The sequence below is a fragment of the Marmota monax genome, unplaced genomic scaffold, assembly GCF_021218885.2.
Source record: "Marmota monax isolate L192 unplaced genomic scaffold, Marmota_monax_Labrador192_F-V1.1 WCK01_AAM20220418_F8-fsc00014, whole genome shotgun sequence".
NCBI classification, from domain to species: Eukaryota; Metazoa; Chordata; class Mammalia; order Rodentia; family Sciuridae; genus Marmota; species Marmota monax.
Window position 1 is genome coordinate 29,119,794 of NW_026695222.1, and position 25,590 is coordinate 29,145,383.

At 45.5% G+C, this 25,590-nt stretch overlaps 1 protein-coding gene across 5 annotated transcripts in view; it reads left to right on the plus strand.

The window, feature by feature from the left end:
• The first annotated feature begins 426 nt into the window (after positions 1 to 426).
• Positions 427 to 25,590, plus strand: part of Znf217 (zinc finger protein 217) — a 36,311-nt gene continuing 11,147 nt past the window's right edge. Inside the window, exons 1-2 of one of the 5 annotated variants that reach the window (XM_046433519.2) lie at positions 427 to 447; positions 23,236 to 25,011. In XM_046433519.2, the coding sequence (XP_046289475.1) occupies positions 23,613 to 25,011 (1,399 nt within the window). In that variant the 5' untranslated portion in view covers positions 427 to 447; positions 23,236 to 23,612. Of the gene's footprint in view, positions 448 to 8,882; positions 8,947 to 12,313; positions 12,487 to 12,589; positions 12,806 to 23,235; positions 25,012 to 25,590 lie in introns of those variants that run through there. The other 4 variants (XM_046433518.1, XM_058575440.1, XM_046433516.2 and 1 more) reach the window with 4 other exon arrangements.

Below are 25,590 nucleotides of genomic sequence, written 5' to 3' on the forward strand. Positions count from 1 at the left end.
TGTGCCAGGCCGATGTTTGGAGGGGAGCAACGCGTTGTCCCCATTGCACAGGTGTGGCCTAGTGCCCTGGCCAGGATTTGGGTCTTGCTTCTGGAAAGACTGTGTTTTGTCTATTTCCGGTTTCCCAGGAGCAAAAGCCCGCCATAAAGTGGTGAAGGAGCGTGGGCCTGGAAGAGTCGCAGGAGCCGGCCTCAGGTCCAGCCAGGTGGCCTCCTCATTGCGCCCGGTCGGGGTGCAGCTCCTACCTCAGCGTCCCCCGAGTCCCAGGGCCTGCTGTGGTGTGGCTGGAGGGCACACCTGGGTACGCCTGTGCGCCCCACGGCCTCCCTGCCCTGCCAAAGCCCTCACCTTCCGCTCCTCCTTCTTCAGGCCTCGCTCCACCTATCCTCTGGAGAAGATGCCAAGGGAGCACTGAAGGCCAGCCGTCCCCCACCTTCCGAGAGCAAGGTATATTCTCCAAAGAGTTCCATTTGCTTTGTGTGCACCGGGCATCAGGCTGATGGCAGAGCTATTCTGGTTCTGGAGTAGACCAGTCTGGCTCTAATCTGTCTGTCCCTTACCTGCCATAAACAAGCTCCCTACTCTTTGCCCACCCAAGACTAGGTTCCCTGGTAGGGCCCTGCCCTGGGAAAGAACACAGTGTGGGGGTCCCACCTGGTTTGGATTCCTGGTGATCTTCTGTGAACTTGAGCAATGGTCTTTATGATGGTGGCGTGTCTTAACCTAAATCTAGAGCTTGCTGTGTGCGAGATTCCCCCCACACATGTAAGAGTGTCAGTGAATGCTCTTACTCCATCTGTAAAATGAGGGGAACAGAGGGCAGGAAGTCAGAGTGAGGTGGCAGAGCTGGTCAAGCTGGACCGTGAAGCCTTTTTTGTCTTTTTTTTTTTTTTTTGGCTTGGTATTGAGAATTGAACCCAGGAGTGCTGTACCACTGATGCCCACCCCCAGTCCTTTTATTTTTTTAATTTTATTTTGAGACAGGGTATTGCTCAGTTAGTGATCCTCCTGCCTCAGCCTGTGTTGATCCTCCTGCCTCACCCATAACCTGTGTTGAAGCTTTGGTTAGAATACAGAGAGCTAGTTTCAAAAGCATAGACCTTTGACTATTGCAGGTGCTTCCTTTCACAGTGGGGAGACCCTGATTCTGAGCCTGCCTGAGAACCCCCAAGTACCTATCCTGTGCTTGGCCTGGAAGAGCTCTCACCAGGTTGCCATTACTGTTCTCTGTTCTCCTGAGGCCAAGGTAGTGTTTAGGACTAAAAATAATGGTCTAGTCCCAGGGGTTGCATGGGGTTTGGAATTGGATCTGGGCGAGAAGAACACTTCATTCTAGTTGCAGAGCCTTAAATCAGGGAAGTTAGGTATTAAGTAAGTGTGCTCACCACGGCTGGGCTTTGCACATCTGTATGACTTTATTTATTTATTTATTTATTTTCAATTTATTTATTTATTTTCTTCTTTTTTTTTTATTGGTTGTTCAAAACATTACAAAGCTCTTGACATACCATATTTCATACATTTGATTCAAGTGGGTTTTGAACTCCCAATTTTACCCCAAATACAGATTGCAGAATCACGTCGGTGTATATGACTTTAAATATACAGGTTATCCCGATAACTACCGAACACCAGGGTATAAAACAGATATGGAGCTGAGGCTGGCCCAGCATGAGCTGAACAAATTGTTTTGATTTCCTTCCCCTGTTTTTACTGTTACCATTATTATTATTGTTGCAGAAGTAACCTGAAAATTGGATCCCCTTAACTATCACAGTGATTTCAGCCAAGGAGCCTCTGCTCCTATTTTAGGAGTGCTCTTGGCTATATCAGTGGTTCAATAAGTCACTCAGTCACAGAATCAGGTTGTCATTCTGCTCATATCAGGGCCACAAAGCCCCATGCCATCCACACCATGCCCCCAGGCCAATGTCTAGCTCCTCTGTGTGGCAGGCACAGTGCCACCCCAGTCTCTGTGCTCCTAACTGTGGGGCATGCTTTGTTTCAAGGACTTTGCAGGCCAGTCACTGAGCCTGGAATGTTCTTCCCCCGGAAATCCTTATGGCTCCCACTGCCACCACTTCAGGGCTTTACCCGGATGTCTCATGAAGCCTTTCAGGACCTGCCTATTTAATATCTACCCCCCTTCCCATCCTCTTGTCCCCCTTATTTTTTGCATTAGTACTGGTCATCTGACATGATAGTATTAAATGCCAACTTCACGAGGAAAGGCATTTTGTTCTGTGTCGTTTCCTGTTGTGTCCCCAACTCCTAGAACAATGCCTGGCACACAGTAGGTGCTTAATGTAGCTCAGTGGTAGAGGACTTGCCTAGTATGTGTGAGGCCCTGGGTTCCATCCCAGCAGCACACACACAAATTTTATAAAAATACATACATATATGTAAAGGCATGTTTGTATATATATATTACACACAGATATTTTTATACATGTATATAAAAACTTTGTGTGTGTGTGTGTGTGGGGGGGAGGTATTGGGGATTGAACCAGGGCCTTGTGCATGAAACGCAAGAAGGCAAGCACTCTACCGACTGAGCTCTATTCCCAGCCCTATAAAAACTGTTTTGTAAAAATATTTTTTACATATATATTTACATTTATATGCATATGTATAAATTCGTTGAGTGAGAAATAAATGAATGAACGAAAAATCCAGGAATCATATCTATATAATTAAATATGATAGGACTGGGGACATTGCTCAGTTGGTAGAGTGCCTGCCTTGTATGCACAAGGCCTTGGGTTCAATACCCAGCACCAAAAAAAAAAAAGTTTAAATACAACAGCTAAATTTTGGGGCATTGTCGCCTTGCATGAAAGCTGCTGTTCCAGTACATGCAGGACACTGGCCTTCCTTCAGGTGGGAAGAGGAGCATACATGCGGGCTGGGCATGATCCAGGAGGTGCCATGGAGATATTGAACAAAGGCCAAGGGCTTGGAGAAGCTAGCATTTGGAGAGGACCTCTGGGGAAGCAGAATGGGTGGGACAGCAACTACTTGATTTTTGCCTATATGTGGTATGTGATGGGTTTAGGGAGATTGAAAGCCAGGGTGGGGCAGGCATCCAAGGGTAGGAGTGAGTACACAAAAATTTGGTTTATCAGAAATTTTATTTCCAAGCCCGGCATGGTGGCCCAGCAGCTCAGGAGGCTGAGAAAGGAGGATCACGAGTTCAAAGCCAGCCTCAGCTAAAGCAAGGTGCTAAGCAACTCAGTGAGACCCTGTCTCTAAATAAAATACAAAATAGGGTTGGGGATGTGGCTCAGTGGTTGAGTGCCCCTGAGTTCAATCCCTGGTACCCCCCCCCCCGCCGCCAAAAAAAAAAAAAAAAAAGAAAAAATTATTTCTAATGTTTTGTACCCTCTCCCAAAATTTAACACATTAGTTATATGTTTAAAATATTTGGGCTGGGGATATAGCTCAGTTGCTAGCCTTGCATGCAAAGGCCCTGGGTTCAATCCCCAGCACCACAAAGGAAAAAGAAAAGTAAAATATTTATTAATTTTAATTGACAAGTAATAATGTGTATACTGATGGGGTACAGTGTGGCTTTATAAGGTACACATTGTGGAATGATTATATCAAGCTAATGAACATATCCATCACCTCATATACTTTTTATTTTGGTACTGAGGATTAAACCCAGGGTGCTCTGCCACTGAGCTACATTATTTTTTTATTTTGAGACAGAGTCTCACTAAATTTCCAAGGCTGGCCTCAAACTTGCAATTCTCCTGCCTCAGCCTCCCGAGTCACTGGGATTACAGGTATGCACCACGCTGCCTGGCATTCCCCAACTTTTATTCAAGCATTTGCGTAGACTTTTCTTATGATCTCTGTGTTTTTTTTAATCTATTTATGTTTATACATACATACATAGTACACACATATATATTTCCTTTAAAAATGTATTATTGTGGGGCTGGGATTGTGGCTCAGCAGTAGAGCGCTTGCCTAATACATGCCAGGCCCTGGGTGGTTTAATCCTCGGCACCACATAAAAATAAATAAATAAATAAAAGTATTGTGTCCAACTACAACTAAAAAAATAAATGTTAAAAATATGTATTATTGTGTATTTCTAAACAAAAATGGCATACCTTTTTGCAAATTGATTTTTTTTTAAAGCTCTTGTCTTGGTACTCTATTCACATGAGAACATATGCCACAATTTCATTGCTTCTGACTAGTGTCCCTGTTTGAATATTTGGATGTGCCATAGTTAATACTGCCATTTTTTTTTTTTTTGAGCAACATGTGGGTTGTTTCTAATTTTTCACTATTATAAACAAGGCAGCAATTAACATCCTTGTGTGTGCTTCTTTGTGCATATGAGTGATTATTTACCCAAGGGTAGATACTGTAATCTACTTGCTTGTGTTTTAATTTGATCAATGTCTGTTTCTCCTGTTCAAATATAAGCTCCACGAGGGTAGGAATCGATTTGTGTTTGTGCCTCACTCCATAATTACCACCTAGCCAAGTCTCTTGGGAGAAAGGAGTGGTGGTCAATACATAGTTACTGAGTGAATCAGGCTGAGGGGTTGGCTGGGGCCATAATGTGGTTTTGCATCCTGGCATCCTGAGAGTGAACTAGGACTTGTTTTGGTAAAATGGGAGATTTTCACACAGGGCAGTAGCAGGATGGTTAATAGTGGGTTTGGGGAAAATATATTATAAGCTAGGAAGAAGGGAGGAGGAGAACATGTGATGAGATTATCACCCAGGTCAGGAACAGGATACTCTGTGCTAGAAAGGAAGGTGCCTGTGAGAGACTGTGATGATGGGATCTTGTTGATGGGATCTGTAGAATTTACTAAGTAGCTTTGAGGGGCAAGGTGAAGAAGGCATGGGGGCAGGAGTGATACTAGTCTAGAATATTTTAATTTTACATTATTGCCTTAGCTCTGAGAAAAGTACTCTGCTAACTGCTGTTGGAACCTAAGTTTGCATGACCTTTCTTACTACTTCAGAAGAGATTTACAGTCTACCGGGGAAGAGGGAGGTGGAAGGTGTACCCAGAACTCTAGGGTGTGGCTGAAAAGTGGGAGGAGACTAGCCTTGGGCAATCCAGTGCCCAACTGCTGGTCCTTGAGGGGGGAGGGGGAGGAGGGAGGATTTTTAATTTTAATTTTTTTATTTATATTGTGTGTGTGTGTGTGTGTGTGTGTGTTGCTAGGGATTGAACCCAGGGCTTTGTGCATGCAAGGTAAGCACTCTACCAACTGAGCTATATCCCTAGCCCCAAGGACAATTTATCTATCTATCTATCTATCTATCTATCCATCTATCTATCTATGTATTTATAGGGACCTGGGGTTGAACTCAGGAGCCCTTGACCACTGAGCCACATCCCCAGCCCTATTTTGTATTTTATTTAGATACAGGGTCTCACTGAGTTGTTCAGTGCCTTGCTTTTGCTGATGCTGGTTTTGAACTTGCAATCCTCCTGTCTTAGCCTCCCAAGCCACTGGGATTATAGGCATGTGCCACCACACCCAGCTGGGTTTTTAAAATTTTAATTAGTTTATTTATTTTTGAGGTGCCAGGGATTAAACCCAGGGCTTTGTGCATGTGAGGCAAGCACTCAACCAACTGAGCTATATCCCCAGCCTTGGATTATTTATTTATTTATTTATTGTGGTACCAGGGATTGAACTCAGGGGCACTGCACCACTGAGCCACATCCTGAGCCCTATTTTGTATTTTATTTAGAGACAGGGTCTCACTGAGTTGCTTAGTGCCTTGCTGTTGCTGAGGCTGGCTTTGAACTCGCTATCTTCCTGTCTCAGCCTTCCAAGCCACTGGAATTACAAGCATGTGTCACCACACCCAGCTAGATTTTTTGCTTTTTTAAAAAAAATTTTGTGGTATGAAGACACAAATGGTGTCACTCTACTTTGTGTACAACCAGAGATATGAAAAGTTGAGCTTTATATGTGTAATATGAATTGTAGTGCATTCTGCTGTCATATATAACAAATTAGAATAAATTTTAAAAAATTTGTTTTGTGATACTTTGGGTTAAACCCAGAACCTCCTATATACTAAAAAAGTGTTCTACCACTGAGCTACAGCCCAAGTTCAGGATGTTTTAACTTTGCCTCAGAGCCAGAGGGGGCTGACTGGCGAACATTCAGGAAATAGGATGCCAAGAAACTTGCATCAGTGTAGATTTTTAGAATTGAGGAAATTTAGGTTAGTGACAGAACTGGAGTTTGACCTGGGGTTTCAAATGACCCACTTGTTTCAGTGTAGTCTAGAAGGTAGGAGACAAATTGTATGCTGTGTGACCTTAGGCAGGCTAATTAACCCTCCTGAACCTCTGTTCCTCTTTTCAAATAAAAGGTGATTATAACTAAAAGGAAGAGGATTGAGGGTTGATGAAATGGCACATAGTCCAGTGCTGGGCATGCCCATGGGGAACAGCTCTGATTCTGTGACCATACACCTGGCCAGGGGGAGGAAGATGTTAGCTTGAAGTAAAAGGAATCCACCTTCTTGAAGCTTGTCTTGTCCTTGTTGAACCAGAACAGGCTCTTTCCTGCGGAGGAAGAAATATTTGAAGTTCAGTGGTTCTCTTGCTCAGCCACTGCCCCACCCCCCTCCACCCCCGTGCTGGGGATGAACCCAGGGCTTCAGCCTGCTGGGTGACTGCTCTACCACTGAGCCAAACCCAGACCTGGGTCTTTCAGTTTTACTTCCCTCTCTTTTGCGTAGCTTCCCTGGGCTCCTGGAACATAATCCCAAGTCTTAATAGGGGCCATTAGATCTTGCCAGCCACTTTATCTGGAATTTTGTTTCTATTGTACGAGACTTTTGGGGATTTTACAAAGGCTGTGACACAATCAGTCTTGAATTTTGACAAGATCAGTGTGACTGCCCAGAGATGTGATTATGTGCATCCCTGCTGGGAGGGTGACTCTGGAACCCAGGGACCTGGGCCAGGACCTGGAGTCAGCCATGAAAATAAGCTTTGGGAGTTGGGGGGAGAATTCTGGGTGAGAAATATTATAAATGCAGGGGCCCTCCATGTAGAGATGGCATTATGGGCACCCAGAGAAGATGAAGAAGAGAGGTGCCAGCATTGGGACCTGGGGCCCTTCAGGGTTTGGAAGTCAAGGAGAGGAGGGATACTAGCACAGAGTGATGGGAGTAGTCAGGAGGGCCTGGTGGCCCAAGTGCAAGAGAGCACAGGGTCTGGACTCTAGCAGGCGCTGGAGATGTGGCAAATGAGATGGAGAGTTGACCATCTCCTGTCCTGCCTCAACTGAAGTTCCGTCCCCAGTGCTTGGCCAGGTCTTTACAAAGTCCTTGTTCCTCTGTCCTTGCCCTGTCCTGCTCCAGGGGCCCCTGATGTGTGCAGTTCCTTCCCAAGCTTGGTGTTCTTCTTGGGGCCCTTTTTCCTTTTCTCTTCCCTGGGAATGAAACACTCCTCTCTATCTTAGTATGATTTGCCATCTGACTTCCTGGGGGGTCTCAGCTTTCCAGGGAGCCCCAATCAAATAAGCAGATGTCTGACTCTCTCCAGTCACCAGGCCCCTTGGGGTACAAATATAACCGTGTGTGTTATCTGTCTCCCCAGAGGGACAAAGGCCTACTTGTTTTGCTTACTGTTCTGCCTCCCATACCTATAACAGTGCCACACTCCCCAAAACCTGGGCATTCAGGCTCTGCACAGCCTGTCTCAGGTCCTTCTCCAGAGCCCTGTTGAAGTACGGATATTTGTTATTTCTATAGTAGAAATAATTGTATTTTCATTATCTTTTTTGTCATGTTCCCCACCCGTTTTTATAGATAAAGAAACTGAAACCTAAGAGATTAAATTATACTCAAGGATTCTGCTTCTCTTAAGAAGTGGAACCTGTGTATTAGAGCCCAGGTGATTGGACAGAGATGGTCCTAATCAGGCCATCATGTCAGGAGCTTGGGGAACAGAAAAGGCAGCAGCTGATTTCCTGGAGAGAAGGAGAAGGGGTGCTGGGGAAAAGGCAGGACAAGGCTGGAGGCCCTGGTCAGAGGAGTGGCAGTGGCTCAAGTTTAGAACATTAAGTGAGAGGCTTGCTAAGACAAGAGCCTGGGGGTGCTAGGCCCAGCCAGATCTACAGGACTGGTAAGGCATGCTGTGGAGTCTGTTCTTTTCCCCAAGGCAATAGGAAGCCATTAAGCAGGGTGGTGACATGATCTGATATCCACTGTAAAAGATCTCCAATGTTAGAGATGGAAAAGACATTAAGGCAAACCTAGGAAGGAATAAACTGGGAGAAATCTGCGCACACTCCTTATTGTGGGTGTGGGTTGAGGTGCCTTCGACTAGGCTGGGCTAGAGAAGAAGGTAAGGGGGCAAAGTTTACAGTAAGGGAAAGGCTGGAGATGTGTGTATGTGGGGAGGAAATTTCATCTGACTTCAGGGTTTTGGTTTGAGTGGGTGGATGGGAAATGGTTCTGATTATTGGGATGATGGGATTATTGGGTAACAGGATTTCAAATGTTCCTTATTTTCCTCTTCTCCGCCTTCCTTCATCCTGAAGCTCCGCCCCCAGAATCCCTGATGAGTGCTAGAAGCTTTGGAGAGGTGTTTGTACACGTGTAATCATTAAGGAAGTTTACATGAACATTTTAAGTGAAGTCAACCTTGGAAAACAAGACGTAATGTCAGGAAGATGTAGATTGTGTTTGCAGCGGGGGATAAAGGGACAGTTCGAATCGAACTGACTTCTTTACCTTCTCGTGATTGACTTATTCAATCAGGTCTCCATTATATCTAAATCTTTATTTAAATTGGCTTTCTGCTTGGCCCCTCCCTTTCTGGTTTCCTTGTAAAAACCAGCAATCACACATCTCTTCCAGTATTGCTCCCAGCCAGGTGGACTGGCCAGCTCCTAGGGTTTCCAGGTTCCAGGCACTGCCTTCCCCCCCCTAAAGGTAATTTCTGCTATCTATTTTTTATCATATGTTATGCTGATATTTTATAGGAGGTTTAAAATTGTGAGGACTTGCGTGGGGTTGAGAAATGTTAATAGAAAAAAAGTGTGGCATTCCCTCGGGTTGTTATTCCTACTTCATTTAGTGCATTCAGTCTTGTTAAAAGGGCTGTCCCTGTTTCCTTCTCAAATGTCCTTTGTAGTTTGCAAATGCTGGCAGGTCTGCCCAACTTTTTCATTCTCTTTTCCTGCCGCCTCCTCACTGCAGTTTTTCAGGTTTTCCTGCTCTGAACACTGAATTCTTTTACTTCGATTATCTATGTTGGCTCAATTTCAGCTCCAGGGATTTACTCACAGTTTCCAAAAAAAAAAAAAAAAAAAAAGAAAAAAAGAAAAAAATTCTTCTTTAATAATAATAGTTCCACAGTGAAATACTTATGAGAGAAGATCATATTAATTTCTGTTCTTCTAATTAAGGCCAAATCTCAAAAGATGATTCCAGTAACTATTAAAATCAGCAAATCAGAAGTTTTTTTTTTTTTTTTTTGGTGGTTGTTATGAGACCCGAGAATGCTGGGGCAAGCAGGATCTGGATAGAAAGTCAGATGTTAGCCAAACCTAGAGGCCTGATAGTGCTCGGATCAAATCAGAGATAATGTGACTTTATAGGCGCATATTGGGAAATCAGACTTAAGGAGGGCCTGCGTGGGTGATTGTGGAAAACGAGGTGAAGCTGATGGTTGTCGCATTAAGAGGTGCTGAGAGGGGCTTTGCTTTTTGGCCCTCCTGGGGGCAGCTTGTCCCGAGCAGTGGGCTCACAAGGGGGCACAGCTCTGCGGGTCCCCCTCTTTGTTTTCCGCGTCTGGCGTTTAGCAGCACCTGACTCGTTGGGAGCGGGTCTGGCCCCCAGAGAAGGCGAGGCTGGAGCACGCGTGGGCGGAGCCAGGGCTCCGAAAGCAACGTTCCATTTTTAGTTTTCACTCCATACGATAAAGCGAGTTCTTAGCTCTTATTACGAAACTGAATGTTCCTAGTGTTCTCCTGTTACTTTTGGAGTTTCCATTTTTAATGAACTACACACGCTTTCCATATAAATCGGAGGCGTGTGAGCCTCTACATGCTGAGGGAGGAAGCCCTCACCGCGAATTCTCATCCTCGCTCCGCGGCCTTTTGAAAACAGTATGTATTTGCAACCCAGCAGTCAGTCACTGGCAGAATTTTGCAACGATTTCCCAGTTTTGTTGGCTGGTCTCCAGGAGTTAAGGCTCTTTGTAATTCTTTACTCAAACATCAGGATCACATACAAAACTCTTAGCAGATAGATCAGTTAACACAATTCTCTTTCAGTTTTAAAAGCTACAACATAATAAGATTTTTTTTTTTTTTTGGTGGTAGGAGGAAGGGGAGGAGAAAGTAACTACCCTATGATGCCATAATGCTGGACAAAGTCGTGGCTTTGTGAGGGCATAGGGGAAAAAAAGCACCACCTTTTTTTTTTTTTTTTTCTTTTGCTCCAAAAATAATTCAGTAGCAACTAGGTCTGTGAGCCAGAGTCCCATTGTTCTTAGTGAAACGATTATTTGTCAAAATATTTGATTGTTTCCCTATGCCTACTGAAAAGTTGAGACTTTTCTTTTTGCTCCATTTTGACACTGGGTTTTTTAACTATCCGCGCTATTGTGTTTACAGCATTCAAGGTTTCAGAGTTCAAAGGTTACCCATTAACATGTAGAGTGAGACTACACTACGGTTAGACTCAACCTGGTGCCACTTGTTCATAGTTTCTTTGTTTTGGAGCAGGGCTCACAAGTCATTTGTTTTGATAAAGTGAAGTTTCTTGCTCATGAAGAGTGTGTTTTTGAAGTATGTTTTAGAGTGTGAATATTAATAAGGTATTAACAAACATTTTAAGGAAAGGTATTCATCTTTTGTGAGAAAAGGAACTTAGTACTGAAAAATGATCAATATCCATGTACTGCAGTGAAAAAAACAAAACAAAACAAAACATTGCTGGCCTAAGGATCTACTTCTGGCACTGCTAATTAATTAAGTGTGAGTAAGTAATTGATTCACTTCCTTTCTAAAAAAGACTAACCAGACCATATGTGGGGCTAGTAGTTATATATAAAATGACAGCAAAACATTAGGCTGGTCTAGCTCTTCCTCTTTGCTAAGCTGGCTTCTCAAATTCCTTTTCCTATTTATTAAGGATTGCGTTGCTCACCAGTTCCGGATCTTTTTTTTTTTTTTTTTTTGTAGTGCTTTTTTTTTTTTTTTCTTCTGATATAGGAAATATATTTTAAGTGCTTTTCTTTTTCTTGATGTGTTTTTAAGGTTTTCCATTTTGGATATACTGAAGGCCAGTTTTTAAAAAAACAACTTGGCTATTTTGTTTGTAGCGACTTGCATAGATCCATTTCACATTTGCATTCATTTGCATTTTGGAACAGAAAAATTAGTCGATGTGATCGTTTCATCCATGGTTCCTCCTTGGGGCTTGGTTGAGATAGGGGGATATCTCAGACCTTTGGAATCATAACCTTTTCCTGTCTTTCTTTCATCCTTTCTTCTTGTAAGCAAGGAAGAAAACAGTTGGGAAAAGATTTAAATAATTTGGTGCAGAAAAGAGGAGGAATGGCTAGTTTTTTGTGTTTGTTTTTGTCCCCACTTTTAGTCTAGTTTCATCCACAGGATTTCTATCAAACCTAATAGCTTCTTGGAATTTAGGCCAAATTTAGAAATCTGAAATAAGGGCAACGCAAGCCCAGCTTCTTAGGAAAAAAATAAGATCACAATTAGCTTTATGAAGATTCTAATTTAAAGAAAAATAATTAATCATCTTATCTCATTTTCCTTCCTCATACTTGAAGGGTATTTGAAAAAGTGCTTTCTGTACATAAGTATCTTCCAACGTACCCAAAACCATTGTATAGGGTTTTTGTAATTCTGGATGACCCAAGAGTTCGGCTACCAGCCCCTCCCCTCGCTTGGGCGCACCTTGCAAGGGAGGGGGGAGGCTGCGAGGCGAGGGTAGGTTGTGCGCCTGCGCACTGCCATCGCGGCCCCCTCCCCGAGTACCTGTCACTGGAACCGCCGGGGCGCGGGCCGGCCACGTTAGGCCGGATGGCGGGAGGAGGAGGCGGGGGCGGCAGCAAGGCGCGCGCGTGCGCCAGAGACTCTGGGCAAGAACAGGGTGTGCGCGTGCTCGTCCGCGCGCCCCCGCCCGGAGGCGGGGTCCGCGACGGTGGGCGGGGCAGGGGCGCGCCTGCGCAGATCACGTGGACCGCGGGGCGGGGAGGAGGCGTGGCCGGGCGGCCGGTGGAGGCTGGAGGCGGGGCGTCCCGAGCGGCGGGGCCGGGGGAGGGCGCAACAGCTGCTCCGAGCACTTTCTGACCCAACAGTCCCCCAGCGCCGGACGCGCCGCGCCCGGCGGCTCTAGGGACCCCCGCGCCTGCACTGTCCCCGCGCGGACGAGTAGGGGGCGCCCGCGCCTTTGCCCCCGTGCGCACCCCGCCCCGCTCACCTTAGCCCCGCGCCCGAGGTGAGCCCGGCCCCCAAATCCTCCGGCGGGGGCGGTGGCGGTGGGGGTGGGGAGCGCTCTTTTTCGGGGGAGGGTCTTCCCTGCGCCAGGCTGAGGCGTCCGAGGGGATGGCTTCGCCCCTCAGCCTCGGGCCCCCGTCTCTTTTGGGGGGCCGGGTGCGGGCGCGGGACCGGGAGGTGTCCGCACAAAAGGCCGAGCGAACTCGCGTCGCCTGCTCCTCCCCGCCCTCCGCCCGCTCCTCCCCATTCAAACCTCGCCGGCTCGCGGTGTCAGAGCAGCCGGCCGCCGTGAGCGAGGGAGGGCCGAGCCCCGGCCGCAGGTAAAGGGCGACCCGGCCCCGGCCCGGCTCTTAGGGGCGCCCCTCCCTGGGCGGGCGGCGCGCTCCCGCGCCCGGCCGCCGCGCTCCTCCTTGTGCCCTCCAGGGCCGGGCGGGGGTCCCCGTTTTCGCGGCCGGGGCGAGGGCCGCGGTGGGGCTCTACGAAAAGTTGGTGCCCGCGGGCAGGTCTCCCGCTCGCCTCCCGGGCCACGGGGCGCGCGGAGGGGCGGGCGCGGGGTCTCCGCGGTGGCCGGGGGGCCCGGCAAGTTGGAAACAGCCAAAACAATGCGTCCTAACAAGCGTCCCCCGCAGACAATGGCCGGGCCGTCCACACCGGCCGGCGGGGGGCGCGTCCACGGGGGCCGCGGGGGGCGGGCCTCGCCGCGGACCCCAGCCCTCGCCCTCTCAGTCCCCCTCGGGGCGCCCGGAGTCAGTCCCGGGAGCCCCGGGTCGCCTGCCCATCCCCGAGCCCGCGGCGCACAGGGCTGCGTTTCCAGGATGTGTGTGATAAGGTGGTTTGGCTTTTTTCCTTTTAAAGATTTTTCCAAAAACTTCTGGTGCCCCATAAACTCTTAAAGAACGTCTTTGCAACTCTGGATTCCAGTGGGGGAACCTAGAGCCAGCGGGAGGCAGAGCCGGGAACTCTAAAGGGCTGGGAGGACTGAAGTGTTAGCCCGAGTGTTTCTTCTCTTTAAAGGGAAGTTTCTGCGGCAGGCGCTGGGTGGTGGGACGCGGGGTTTCCGATGCAGAGCTCTCTGCACTCTTTTGGCCCCAAACACGAGCGCACGCGACGGGGAGCGGGGCGCAGCTGAGCCGGGGCTGCAGCCGGGCTGCCTGGGCGGTCCGCCCGAGGGCGCAGGCGGCGCCGGTCCCGGACCCACACTTTAGGATTGGGGCAGGGCCACCGAGGACGGGAAGCCGCATTCTTGGGCGGGTGGGGTGGGTGGGGGTGGGGAGAGCCGGCTTTCCTCAAGGTTCGGTTACAGGAGCCTGGGAAGCCACCGTCGCCCCTCCTGGGACCCCAGTGGCCTGTCCGCACTGGAGCCGCAGAAACCCTCCCCCTCGTTTCTCCCCAGGAAAAGGGTAGTCGTTTCCAGGGTTAGGGTTTCAATGTGTTGTTCTTGAGCCTCGATTTATCTTTCTGAATCAGCCTATAGGGCTTGAAGCCTTGGACATTCCTAAACACGGATTAAATAAGTGGCGGTTGCCGAGGTCCGGGGGCCTATTCAGGGTCGTGCTATTGACCACCGTGTGTACTAGCCACAGCGTAGCTGGTTTCCTAGTTTGGTAGATGGTTTGGAACCATTAAGCTGTGTGTTTCAAGAAGCCTAGGTCTGATTTAGTTCAGGTTGATTCAATTATGTCTTCATCGCTTTTGAGTTGGTTGAATGACTTGACATGAGATTAAGCCCAACAAAAGAAGAGGCAGGGTAACAACAGCTGCCATCCAGGCCTGGCGACTTAGGTAGGGGTCTGGGGGCCTTCCACCTTCTCTTTGTATGTCTCAGGAAGTACATTAGAGTTCTTATTTTACTGTACTTTCCTCCTGAAGTGGATGGACTTCTTTGATAAGACTTAAAATGCTAAATTTTGTAATACTTTGAGGCTGAGTAATAGATCTAGAGTTTCTAAAAAAGGCTTTATGTGTCTGTAGTGACAAGTGCAGCGTAATAACCTAATTGCTTTTCGTCTGAAAAATACAAGTCAAACCACTAGTTTGTGCTTGCTTAGTTAATGTGCTAAGAACTTTTAAGGTGTGTCCTTAGTGGTAGATGACTTTTTTCCTTCTGAGAAGTCATGTTTATTTTAGATACTGTTTTGTTCAGTGTTCTGGAGACTGTAGTAGTATTTTGGGTCTTTTTTTTTTTTTAAATCATGTTTTAGTTGAAGTCACCCCTTCCCCCCTCCCATTTCTGCCAGTTTTAATTGGTTATGTAAGTGGTAAATTCAAGTGGCAATGACTTACTTAAAAATTCAGTTGTCAGTAGTTATAAGATTTATAATTTATTTGGATTGTAGAATAGGGTTAATAATCTGGTGGTTTGGAATTTTACTTGATGTGGGGAGGAAGGCCAGTCCTTTCGAATTGTACGTCTATTTGCATACCGGAGGAGGAAGTGGAGGGAAAGATTATGACTTATTGGTGAAGGACACATACTTTTTTTTTAGTGTCTACAGCTTCTTTTAATCCTTTTATCTTCAGGACACCTTCCTACCACTTTGCAGTTTGACCTTTGCTGTAAATAACAAGTGAGATGGAAGTTGAGCAGTTGTCCTGGGTTCATATTATTCCCTTTCACTTCTTACTTAAAAAAGGAAGTAAGACACCACTCAGAAAAAATCTGTAGAAACAAATTCCTCCCCTCACCCTTAAGAATCTATTTTGATAATAGCACAGTTTTCCCCCCCAGGTGGTAGGGAGGAGGGGGAGTGAAAGTTCTGACTTTGGCTGCCTGTCTTTAAGGTGGGGAGATTTGCATTGTCTTTGTAATCCTCCATTTTTGGCAGTGAAACTTGAGGGAGGAAGGGAGCCCCTAATCCCCTTCCAGTGGACTTGTTTTAGAGGAAATCTGAAAATAAGACTTAATCATCAAGTCACTTACAAACTGATGAAATAATTAAGGAATACGTGGTCTGGCCATGACTAAGTCTGCCTCCTTATTGTAGATAAATGCTAATCACTTTTTTCTTTTTTAACAAAGTTTATTATGAAATGGTATGTTTTTGCCACAGCAGGGTTGCCATTTCCCAACCCTGGAGCACTCTTAATTCTGAGATGCTTGATTAGAGCCTTGGGGGTCCCAGAAGATGTGATGTTTTTCCACTTTATCAAATTGCATTCTTTTCTCACAGTTGCCACAAACATGATATTGGTTGATAAGAACTTTTTGAGTAGTTTTAATGACCCTTGACTGCCTAAAACATACTGCTTTAAAACAGGATCTACTTTTATTTGACACTCTTCTGAAAATAAATGGGGCTTTTTTTTTTTAATTTCATAAGCTTTGTTTCCATTTGCTCAAAAAAAAAAAATCGTCTTGTATGGTTGTGCCTCGTGTGCCAGTGTGGCCTGTGTTGCGGGTTTCGAGGTTGCTGGGTATGATTTGTTAAGTGGTTCTTTCCTCACTTCCCATTTCAGTTTAATCCCTTGGCAGTGTGTTTAATAAATGAATTGAAAAGGTAAAGCTGAAGTGCTTTGCTGGGGCTCTGCCTTCGAGCCTTACAATTATAAGTAGGAATGAGAAACATGACATGTGTAGGTGGAGGGGTGTGCTGATAAACTAAAATAAATGTAATGATTTTAAGTTAAATCATTACAATTGGAATATTAGAATAGTTCTCAAATTACTGGAGTATTAAAAAATAAAAACCTGGAAGGTATGTACAGAACAGCTACCAAAATTGAAGAAATTCCAGTCATTGAATATTTAAATTTTATCGGGAAGTGCTTAGTTACAGCTTGTAAATTAAGCTTGTGACAATAGAGGAGTCTTCATTCTCCAGCCCCTTATCTCCAGATTTGGGGGGGAGGGGAGCTAACTGGTTTAAATGCACATGGGAGAAAGAACATATTACACAAAGACAGCAGGAAATTTCTTAAATAGGGGTGGGAAACCTGATTATTGAATGTTACTTAATGGCCCCATTTTGGGGGCAGGAATAAATACTTTTCTGAAATGGGCCTTTTCAGAGTAAGGTGATCTGGATTATTGTTCTCCAGGCGGTGATATAGTTTGGACAAATTTGCAGTGGTATGTGGGGCAAAGGTTTTTGAGTTTAGACCAAGAGGGCAGATAGCAATCTGACTTTAAGGAAGTAGAAGAACCAGGGACCATTCTTTCCTAAAATCTGCAGCTCATGCCGAGCACACTCAATTCTACACATCTCTTCTCCAAGTAAAGAGGGGGAAGCCCCTGTTAGCCAGCTGCCACCACAGATCACCCTTTTATATTTAACGTTGGAGTGCTCCTTTTTAAAGGACTTACATTTGAACATTTGTTGACCCGACTGTTCTAACATCCCCATTACTTCCTGCCCAGAGTATCAACATAACCGAGTTACTGGAAATTTGGGGCCAGTTTGGTAATTTTATGATAAAGTTGAGAAATAAAATTACTAAACCTGAAAAGACAGCTGAGTAAGTTGTCTGAGAGAATGAATTTAATTCCCTGGCTTTTGTTCTTAAGCCTGACCAGTTGTTTTTGACCCACACTACCCCAAAGTCAGGCTGGTTCCTAATGGGCTTGAGTAGTGTTCTTGTGTTGGTGTTCATTACTTTGTAGTCTGCCAACTTTTCAAATTGAAGATGTAGTTAAATGGATGGTAATTTTAGATTCCAGATGGGTTTTGTCCTTGAACCAATTAGGAGTATTTTTTTTTTAACCTTTTTACTTGTACTAAATCAGGATAACTTAAAAATACCATTATACCAGAAATGTTTTTTTCCTCTTTTTTGGGGGGGTGGTAATTTATAAAATTTTTCTTCAGTTTCATTTATTTATCTTTTGAATAGTGATTAGGTTATTGAAAGGAGACTGTTTTTTTGCCTTAGATTGGAAGGCAAACAAGTAACTTACAAGAACCAGACATGATTTTAATAGTCAACAGAAGATGGGGGAATATTCAGACATTGCTAAAGAAGGCTCTCAGGACCCAGGCATTGCCTTTGCTTCTATTGATCCTGAAGTTAGTTCAGTTGGGTCTAATTTGGATGTGATGGTTGGCCTTGTGGGAAGAGTGGTCTTGTGTGTGTATGATGCAGTGTGACAGGTATCATACTTTGTGACATACAGTTACTTGTGAGTGTAGGTACATATAAATGTTTTCTTTGTAGAGTTTTAACAGGCAAAGATAGGACAGTTTATTTTTTAAATTGCTGATATTTCCCCCACCCCCTCCCCTGGGGTGTGGTTAGACCTGCCAAATCTTTTCAAAATATTTAGGGTCATACTAGTTAAGTACAAGTAATAGAAGAAATTCACTGATAACTTTGCTTAATTAAAAATTAAAAAAAATTAATTTCCCTTATGGCTTTTCAGATCAAGATGGAGTTTTTGAAAGCCAGTTTATAGATCACAGTATCTACTACTATTGATAATTTGAAACTAAAACTAATACAAGGTGCTTTAAGTTGTTAAGATCCTTTTAGCAGACCTTACCTGATTTGGGCTGAATTAGGCCATTTCTAGTTATGATCAAATATATATAATATGGATATACACACACATATATTTGGCATTTCGTTTTCTTATCCTGTTTAGGCCTGAGTATTTGTATGTAATTTTGAAACAATGAGATAGTGTCCCAGGTTCTGCCTTTGATCATTCTTTTGCCTGTGATGGTTTGGGTTGTAATGCTGAATTTAAACTTTGGATATTTTAATCTTTCTTAACTCAAGCCTTTTTCCACACACACACACACACAAAAAAAAAAATAAAATAAAATAAAATAAAGTGGGCTGACTGTTTAGCTTGTGGATGTGACCTTGATGATTTCCTTGATACTGTTGAAGGATTTAAATTTCCAGGTGTTGGTTGGTATTATAGATACTATGTAGTTTTCTTCATTTGTAGGATTAAGAAAAATTATATGTGTAAAACATAAAGGAAAAACTTAAAGAAAAGCTTCCAAGTTCCTAACCAGAGTTTGGAGTTACATTTATAGTTTTGAGGACAGAGATGATGGGTCAGAGAGTAGACTTTAAGTTGACTGATTCAATAACCATTTATTTGGACACTTTACTAACTTGGGAAAAAGTAGATTTGTATGAATACTGCAAATTACTTGACTATAGGTAGAATTTTTGTGTGTTTTTGACAATTTTTGAGGATTTGCAATACCTCACTGCTATGTCCTGTGGTGGCTAACTAACTGCCCCTTGTCCAGGATGTGGGATAAGCTGTTCAGAGGAGCAATGAGGGGCTTCTCTCCGGGCATCTCCAGCCACAGACATTGCCAGGAGGAAGGCAGATGCCCCTGATTGAACACACATTGTGGTGCTTTTCATTGAGAAATGTGTAATGTTTGCTAATTTTAAGATCTACAGGTAGTTAGACACAAATAACTATCTAATTATTAGTTACTTAAAAGAACAGATTTATTTCATGCAGCTGTACTTAGGTGGTTCTTACTGAGTTTCAAAGATTATGTTGTGGTACATTAAAAAAAAAAAGTTAAGTGATCACAGTGTAAGTTGAACCTTCCTTTTCCTTCAGATACTACCTCTGTATTGAATAGCCACTTGCCTTAGGTGCCTTAGGGTACAAATTATTTGCACAAGATGCAAAGGTGCACCCCTGTATTTAGAGCGACCCAGGAGGCTGAGGCAGGAGGATCCCAAATTCAAGGCCAGTCTCAGCAATTTAGTGAGACCTATCAAAAAATGAGAATGGCTGGGGATGCAGCTCAGTGGTGAAGCATCTAGTAAATCACCAGTAAATCACCCCTCCACCTTTTCTTTCTTTTTTTTTTTTGCAAAAGTCTCTTATTTTTAATAAGTTTGGTGTGTTGAGAATGTGTACTTCGCTGCCCACTAGAAGTATGTGGGTGGTGGTGTTGAATCAGGGTTAGAATGTCCTCTTTCTCCCTCCATTTGTTCTGAAAGACAGTTTGTCAGCAGCACTGCACACTGTTGTTACACACTAATTACAATGATTAATTTTCTGTTGGGTAAGTTTTGATGTTATTTAACTCTTTGTTATCACAACCACTTTAAAGATTTTGGTTTTAAGTAATGGACACCTGGTTTGGATTATTTGGTGCTTTAGTGTTGAAGAATTCTGTGGTATCTCAGAGCCAGGGCCTTTGCTTGCAGAGGTTTCCGTGGCATGCCCAGTGGATTTGTTTTGGTGGGTTGCGCGAGAAGAGGGTGTAAATTCAAGTGAGGCATTTTTGTTTTTTTTGGTGGGGTTGGAACAGAACCCAGGGTTTCATGCAGGCTAAACAAGGGCTCTAGCACTGAACTACACCTCTGCCCCCAGACTGATGCAGTTTTCTTTGTGCTAGTCAACCTTATGTGTGATCAAAAATGATTCCAGCTTTCAGTTATTCCAGTCTTGAGACTGCAGAGGTGTATTAGACAGCAGTCTTAGGTAGCCATGTGGAAGTTTGGATGACCATTCACATTATTAATTTTATTTTTTGGTATTGGGGATTGAACCCAGGGTGCTTGAGCACTCCTCCAGTGCTTTTTTTTCATTTTGAAACAGGGCCTCATTAAGTTGCTGAGGCTGGCTCGAATGTGGGATCCTCCTTCCTCTGTCTCCCAAGTCACTAGGGTTACAGGCTTGAGCCACCAGGCCTGGCCACTCATGCTAATTTTAATGTCAAATGGTTATGGTTGATGGCTGTGGCCAGAGGTGTGCACCTCGCTTCTTTGCTGTCTGGTTGTGCAGGTGTGTTTTGAGGGACCAACTCTGTGTTGGCACCAGGGTATCGGGAACAAGCCAGTGGGGCTTTGCTATCTTAGGGTCTTACTTTAAGAAGCAGGCCAACAGGATGGATGTTTTTAATTATTTTTGTCTTTTTTAATCTTAAAATTGTATATGTATTTATATATATATTTGTCCAAACAGGATGATTTTATAGTACTGGAGATTGAATCCAGTGACACTCCGCTACTGAACTACATTCGCAGTCTTTTAATTTTTATTTCTTTTTTTTGGGTTGGGGGGAAGGCACTGGGAATGGAACCCAAGGGTGCTTTACCACTGAGCTACATCCCCAGCTCTTCTTATTTATTTAATTTTATGTGGTGCTGAGGATTGAACCCAGTGCCTCACATGTGCCAGGCAGGTGGTCTACCATTGAGCTACAGCCCCAGATCCAGCCCTTCTTATTTTTTATGTGAGATGGGGTCTTGCTAAGTTGCCCAGGCTGACCTCATATTTGGAATCCTCATGTCTCAGCCTTCTCAGTAGTTGTGATCCAACGTCACCAGATCCAATTCCTGACAGGATGGTTTTAGATACGGTGGAAAGGTTTGGAGGGTGTAGTCTTTACTGAGGAGCAGGGGCTGTGCTGGAAAAAGGCGGGAGCAAGCCTTGATGGTGACTTCAAGGTCCTCTGGTGCCAGGAGAGCTGCGCACAGTTTGTGGCCATCAGAACCTGCCCTGGAAGCTTCCTCTGGGACCCGTCCACGTCTCCATCTCTCCACCTAGTGAGACTGGAGCTCTTTCCTTCCACCCTTTCCAGCTCTGCCTCCTTTTCAGGCCTTCACTCTCGCGAAGTGTCTTGAAGGTCCTGTCCTACAGAGCTGTGCTGACCTCCGTGGGCCCCAGACATTTGAAAATTTCACAGATAAAAATGGTGCCAAACCTTCTTTCCAAGATGTTATTTACAGTAATTGAGTTGTGCTGGTACCCTGGATAGAAAAAGGGATATACCCACATCAAGTTTCTCATCTAGTAGTAGATTGATTGTAAGGCCGGGGTCTTTTTTGGAAAAGGTATTATAGATAGGTGGAGTTCTCCTAAATTTTTAAATTTAAAGGGATTGGCAAAAGAACCCAAACTTAAAAAAAATATTTTTGGGATACTGAGGGTCAAATCCAGGGCCTGGTGCTTGCTCTGTAGGTGCCACTGACCTGCACCCCAAGCCCAGCCAAAGTTCCTTTAAAGAATAGTTGATGTCTGATACGGGATGACTTTGATTTTTGCCAAGTAAGGACACTAGTAGTAATAAAACACTCCACTACTTGCTTGGCACTTTCATTTTTTGAAAAGGGGTATTTTAGCCCTTAAGAGGAGGAAAGACCTCAAATAAGTGACAATGTATTCAAATTGAAATCACTCCTGTGGCTTTCTGTAGAACTCGCTGCATTGTGTATTTCTCCTCTAGTTTTTGGCTGGTGAAAACAGTGCTGTCAGGGTGTGATCATCTCTTTCTTAGAATCTGCAGCTCAGTTCTTCAGTTAAAATACTGCTTGGACCTTGGCCTCCAATGAATTCTGTGGAGTAAGTTGTCAGCCCCACAGTGGAACATCACAACATCTCGAGTCACAGAGCCATGGAGTATTCTTCTGTGAGCCACTCTCTCCCCCAACCATAGACCTTGGGAGCTCTAAGAGCCGTCCTGCAGTGTAACCCACCAGGTTCAACAGAGGCAGAAAGACAGGTCTGTGGTGGTGACAGCCTTAAGCCAGGCTAGAACTCAGGAGCCTGCCGTGTTCTCTTAGGTCACACAGGAAGGTAACCAGCTTCCATTGTGATTGCAGCAAAGAACAGAAAGAAATTAAGATAAAACACTGGTATTCTTTCTCCACCCTCATCTCTGGTCTGGAGTCCTCTGTAGGAAAGAAGCTGTAGTTGATTCAAAACCAAAGATAAGGGGTTGAGGGTGAAGAGGAGGAAGAGACCTGGGCAGCTGAGGGAGGTGGTGTGTTTTTGTTTTGTATTGACTGTGGTGGGAGCAGTTTGTGTGTCTTTGTTTTCTTGGTAGGAATACTCAGCTAAAGTTTTAAAGTAAAAGGGACTATTTAGAAACAAGTCCTCTGGGTGCCCTAAGAGTGGAGAGTACTGGCTTTAGAGACTAATTCTCTTCCAAGAGTGAAAATTAGCCTCCAAATCAGAGTCTACACAGCTTTAAAAAAAGTAATCCTTTTCCACCTGGCCAACCTGTAATGAGCAAGAGGGGTTAAAAACCGGGAGGGTCTATTTTCTGATGGAAGAGTAAGCGGGTTGGAATGGGCATTAGTGAGATGTGCAGGTGCAGCCGGCAGGCGGCTTTGTGCCTTGACTTACTTGTTGTTTGGACTAGGAAGCCCGCCTGGTGCTCCTTGAGGGCACAGAGTGGTTGAGAGCAACCTGGGATGCTGACAGCGGGTTGGGGTTTAGAATATCCAGTGAACCCCAGTTCATCAAAGAACTGTTGGCCAAGAAGAGCGAGTGTTCTGAGGTGTTCTGTCTCTGCAGTGAGGACTAGAGGAAATGTTCCTGTTTCGTATGCTTATGTTTTTGATCTGTGTCACCTTGGAGCCTTCCTTTGAGCGTATCTTGTTCTTGCTGGTAATTTGGTTGTGTAAGGCAGTCTTGGGGATTGGCTTTTAAGATTTTTACCCGAAGTGGTTCAGTTTTGTCATCTGATTTTTCATGACCTCTTAATAATTTTCAGATTTGTGGAAGTTGTGTCTAGGGTACCTGTGTGCGTCTTAGTGACATTTAAAATAGATTCAGCTGAATTTAACAATTTTTGCCCTCAAACTTGACCTTTTAGATTGAGATGAGTGAAGCCTTTCAGAGCTCTTGGCCGTGTGACATATACAAGTGTGCTGGCTGGGGAAGTGCTGGGGGCAGCTTAACTAGCATGTTGAACAGGATGCGGGAGTGAGTTTAAGGGAGGCAGTTGCATTAGGTCCCATCTCTGCCTTGTGGAGGAACTGTGTCATCTGCCTGTCCTTCAAGTGCAGCTAATCGCTTCTGTTTACTTCCCTTTAGGTTTTGGAAATCCCTTGTCTCCATATTGCTGGCATCAACTTCTTGCTCAGTGGCAGGGCTCACTCAATGGAGACCAGGAGGACTAACGCTTGGTGCTGATTTGTGTCTGGATCACGGCATCAGGCAATCTGTGCCTTGTTTGTGCAAAGAGCCAGTGACACTCTGTCACTGCACTTCCTACAAACTTCTGAAGATAAGAAGGTGGAGGAGTATACAATTTGATTTGAACTTTACAGTACATATTTGCTCTAGTTTTGAAGCCCAGAGCTGCTGGAGGTGTGAGTGACAAGTCTTGAAAGTGGCCTTATTCCAACTCCAGAAATTCCCCAGCTGAACTTTGAGTCTTCTGTGTACACAGTCCTAGCACATCAGGGAACATGCCAACTCAATCCCTGCTAGTGTACATGGATGGACCAGAAGTCATCAGCAGCGCTCTTGGCACCCAGGGGGAGGTGGGTGATGCCTTGTCAATTAAAGGGACCACTGCTGTACCTTTCAGAGCTTCACAAGAAAAAAATATCATCCAGATAGAAGGATTTATGCCTTTGGACTGCATGTTTTGCAGTCAGACCTTCACACATGCAGAAGACCTTAACAAACACGTCTTGATGCAGCACCGGCCTACCCTCTGTGAACCAGCAGTTCTGCGTGTGGAAGCTGAGTATCTCAGTCCTTTGGATAAAAGTCAGGTGCGAACAGAACCACCAAAGGACACGAGCTGCAAAGAAAATGAAGAATTCAGCTGTGAAGTATGTGGACAGACATTTAGAGTTGCTTTTGATGTTGAGATCCACATGAAGAAACACAAGGACTCTTTCACTTACGGGTGCAACATGTGTGGGAGAAGATTCAAGGAGCCGTGGTTCCTTAAAAATCACATGCGGACGCACAATGGCAAGTCGGGTGCCAGGAACAAACTGCAGCAAGGCCTGGAGAGTCCTGTCACCATCAATGAAGTTGTCCAGGTACATGTGGCCGGGAGCATCTCATCTCCTTACAAGATCTGTATGGTTTGTGGCTTCCTATTTCCAAATAAAGAAAATCTAATTGAGCACAGTAAGGTACACACCAAAGAAACTGTTTCCGGTACCAGCAGTACACAGACCGACTCTCGGCAAGAGGGAATGCAGGAGGGAACGCCGTCTCCGCGGGAGGAGTTTCTGCAGTTCTTGAACTTAATGCCCAGATCTCACCCTGAGTCTGGGAGCAGGCCCATGAGGTGCATACCTCAGCTGGATCCCTTCACCACCTACCAGGCGTGGCAGCTGGCCACCAAAGGGAAGGTCGCCATCGCCCAAGAAGAAGTGAAGGAGTCGGGGCAGGAGGGAAGCACCGACAATGACGACTCATGTTCCGAAAAAGAAGAACTTGGAGAAATTTGGAGTGGGAGTAAATCGGAAGGTTCTGGAAAGTCTAAAACAAGTAAAAACAGTTGCACAGGGCTCTCGCAAGACAAAGAGAAGCCCAGACACACCAATGGTGAGGTGCCCTCCGCGGACGCGGACCCCAAGGTGTGTGGCAACAAAGAGAAGCCCACACACTGCTCTGAGTGTGGCCGGGCCTTCAGGACCTACCACCAGCTGGTCCTGCACTCGCGCGTGCACAAGCGGGACAGGAGGGCGGACGCTGAGTCGCCCACCATGGCCGTGGATGGAAGGCAGCCTGGGACGTGCTCCCCAGACCTCACCACTGCTCTGGATGATGGTGGGGCTGTGGACCGAGAAGGTGGCTCTGAAGATGGGTCTGAGGATGGGCTCCCTGAAGGGCTGCATTTGGGTAAGCTGCTCCGTTTGTCCTGGAGAACACTGGCTGGGAGGGCTCCAAGCGGGGTTCCTCTTCTAGGCCTTGTTGGTGCCACCGTGCGTCACTTCACCTGGCGGGCCCTCCCTCTTATTTCTATAATAACAGAGGTGAGTTAAAGGCCTGCCAGGGTTTCTCCTTGCTCTGTAAATTCTGTCCACAGCGGACACCCGTTTTCTTCTACCTTGTGCCTCAGGCTCAGCGGTGGCTATTGGTGGGGGTGATCTTGCCCCCAGTCAGTTGACATCTGGCAGTGTCTGGAGATTTTTCTGATTGTCTCAGCTGTGCAGGGTGCAGTGTGTGCTGGCACCCTGTGGGTGGAGCCTAGGGATGCTGCTGGACATCCTGCAGCGCACAGAATGGCCCTATGCTAGAGTGATGTGGCCTGGAACGTCATCACCCAGTTTGGGAGCCCTAGCCATCACTGGGGTTTTCTGGCATTCCTACTTTGTTGGTAAACCAACTGGATCTGTCACCTCCCAGTTCTGTTGTCTCTACTCCAGTGCGTGTCTAGTGGTCACAATGCCCTGGGACGCCTGTCAGCCAGAGCCAGGA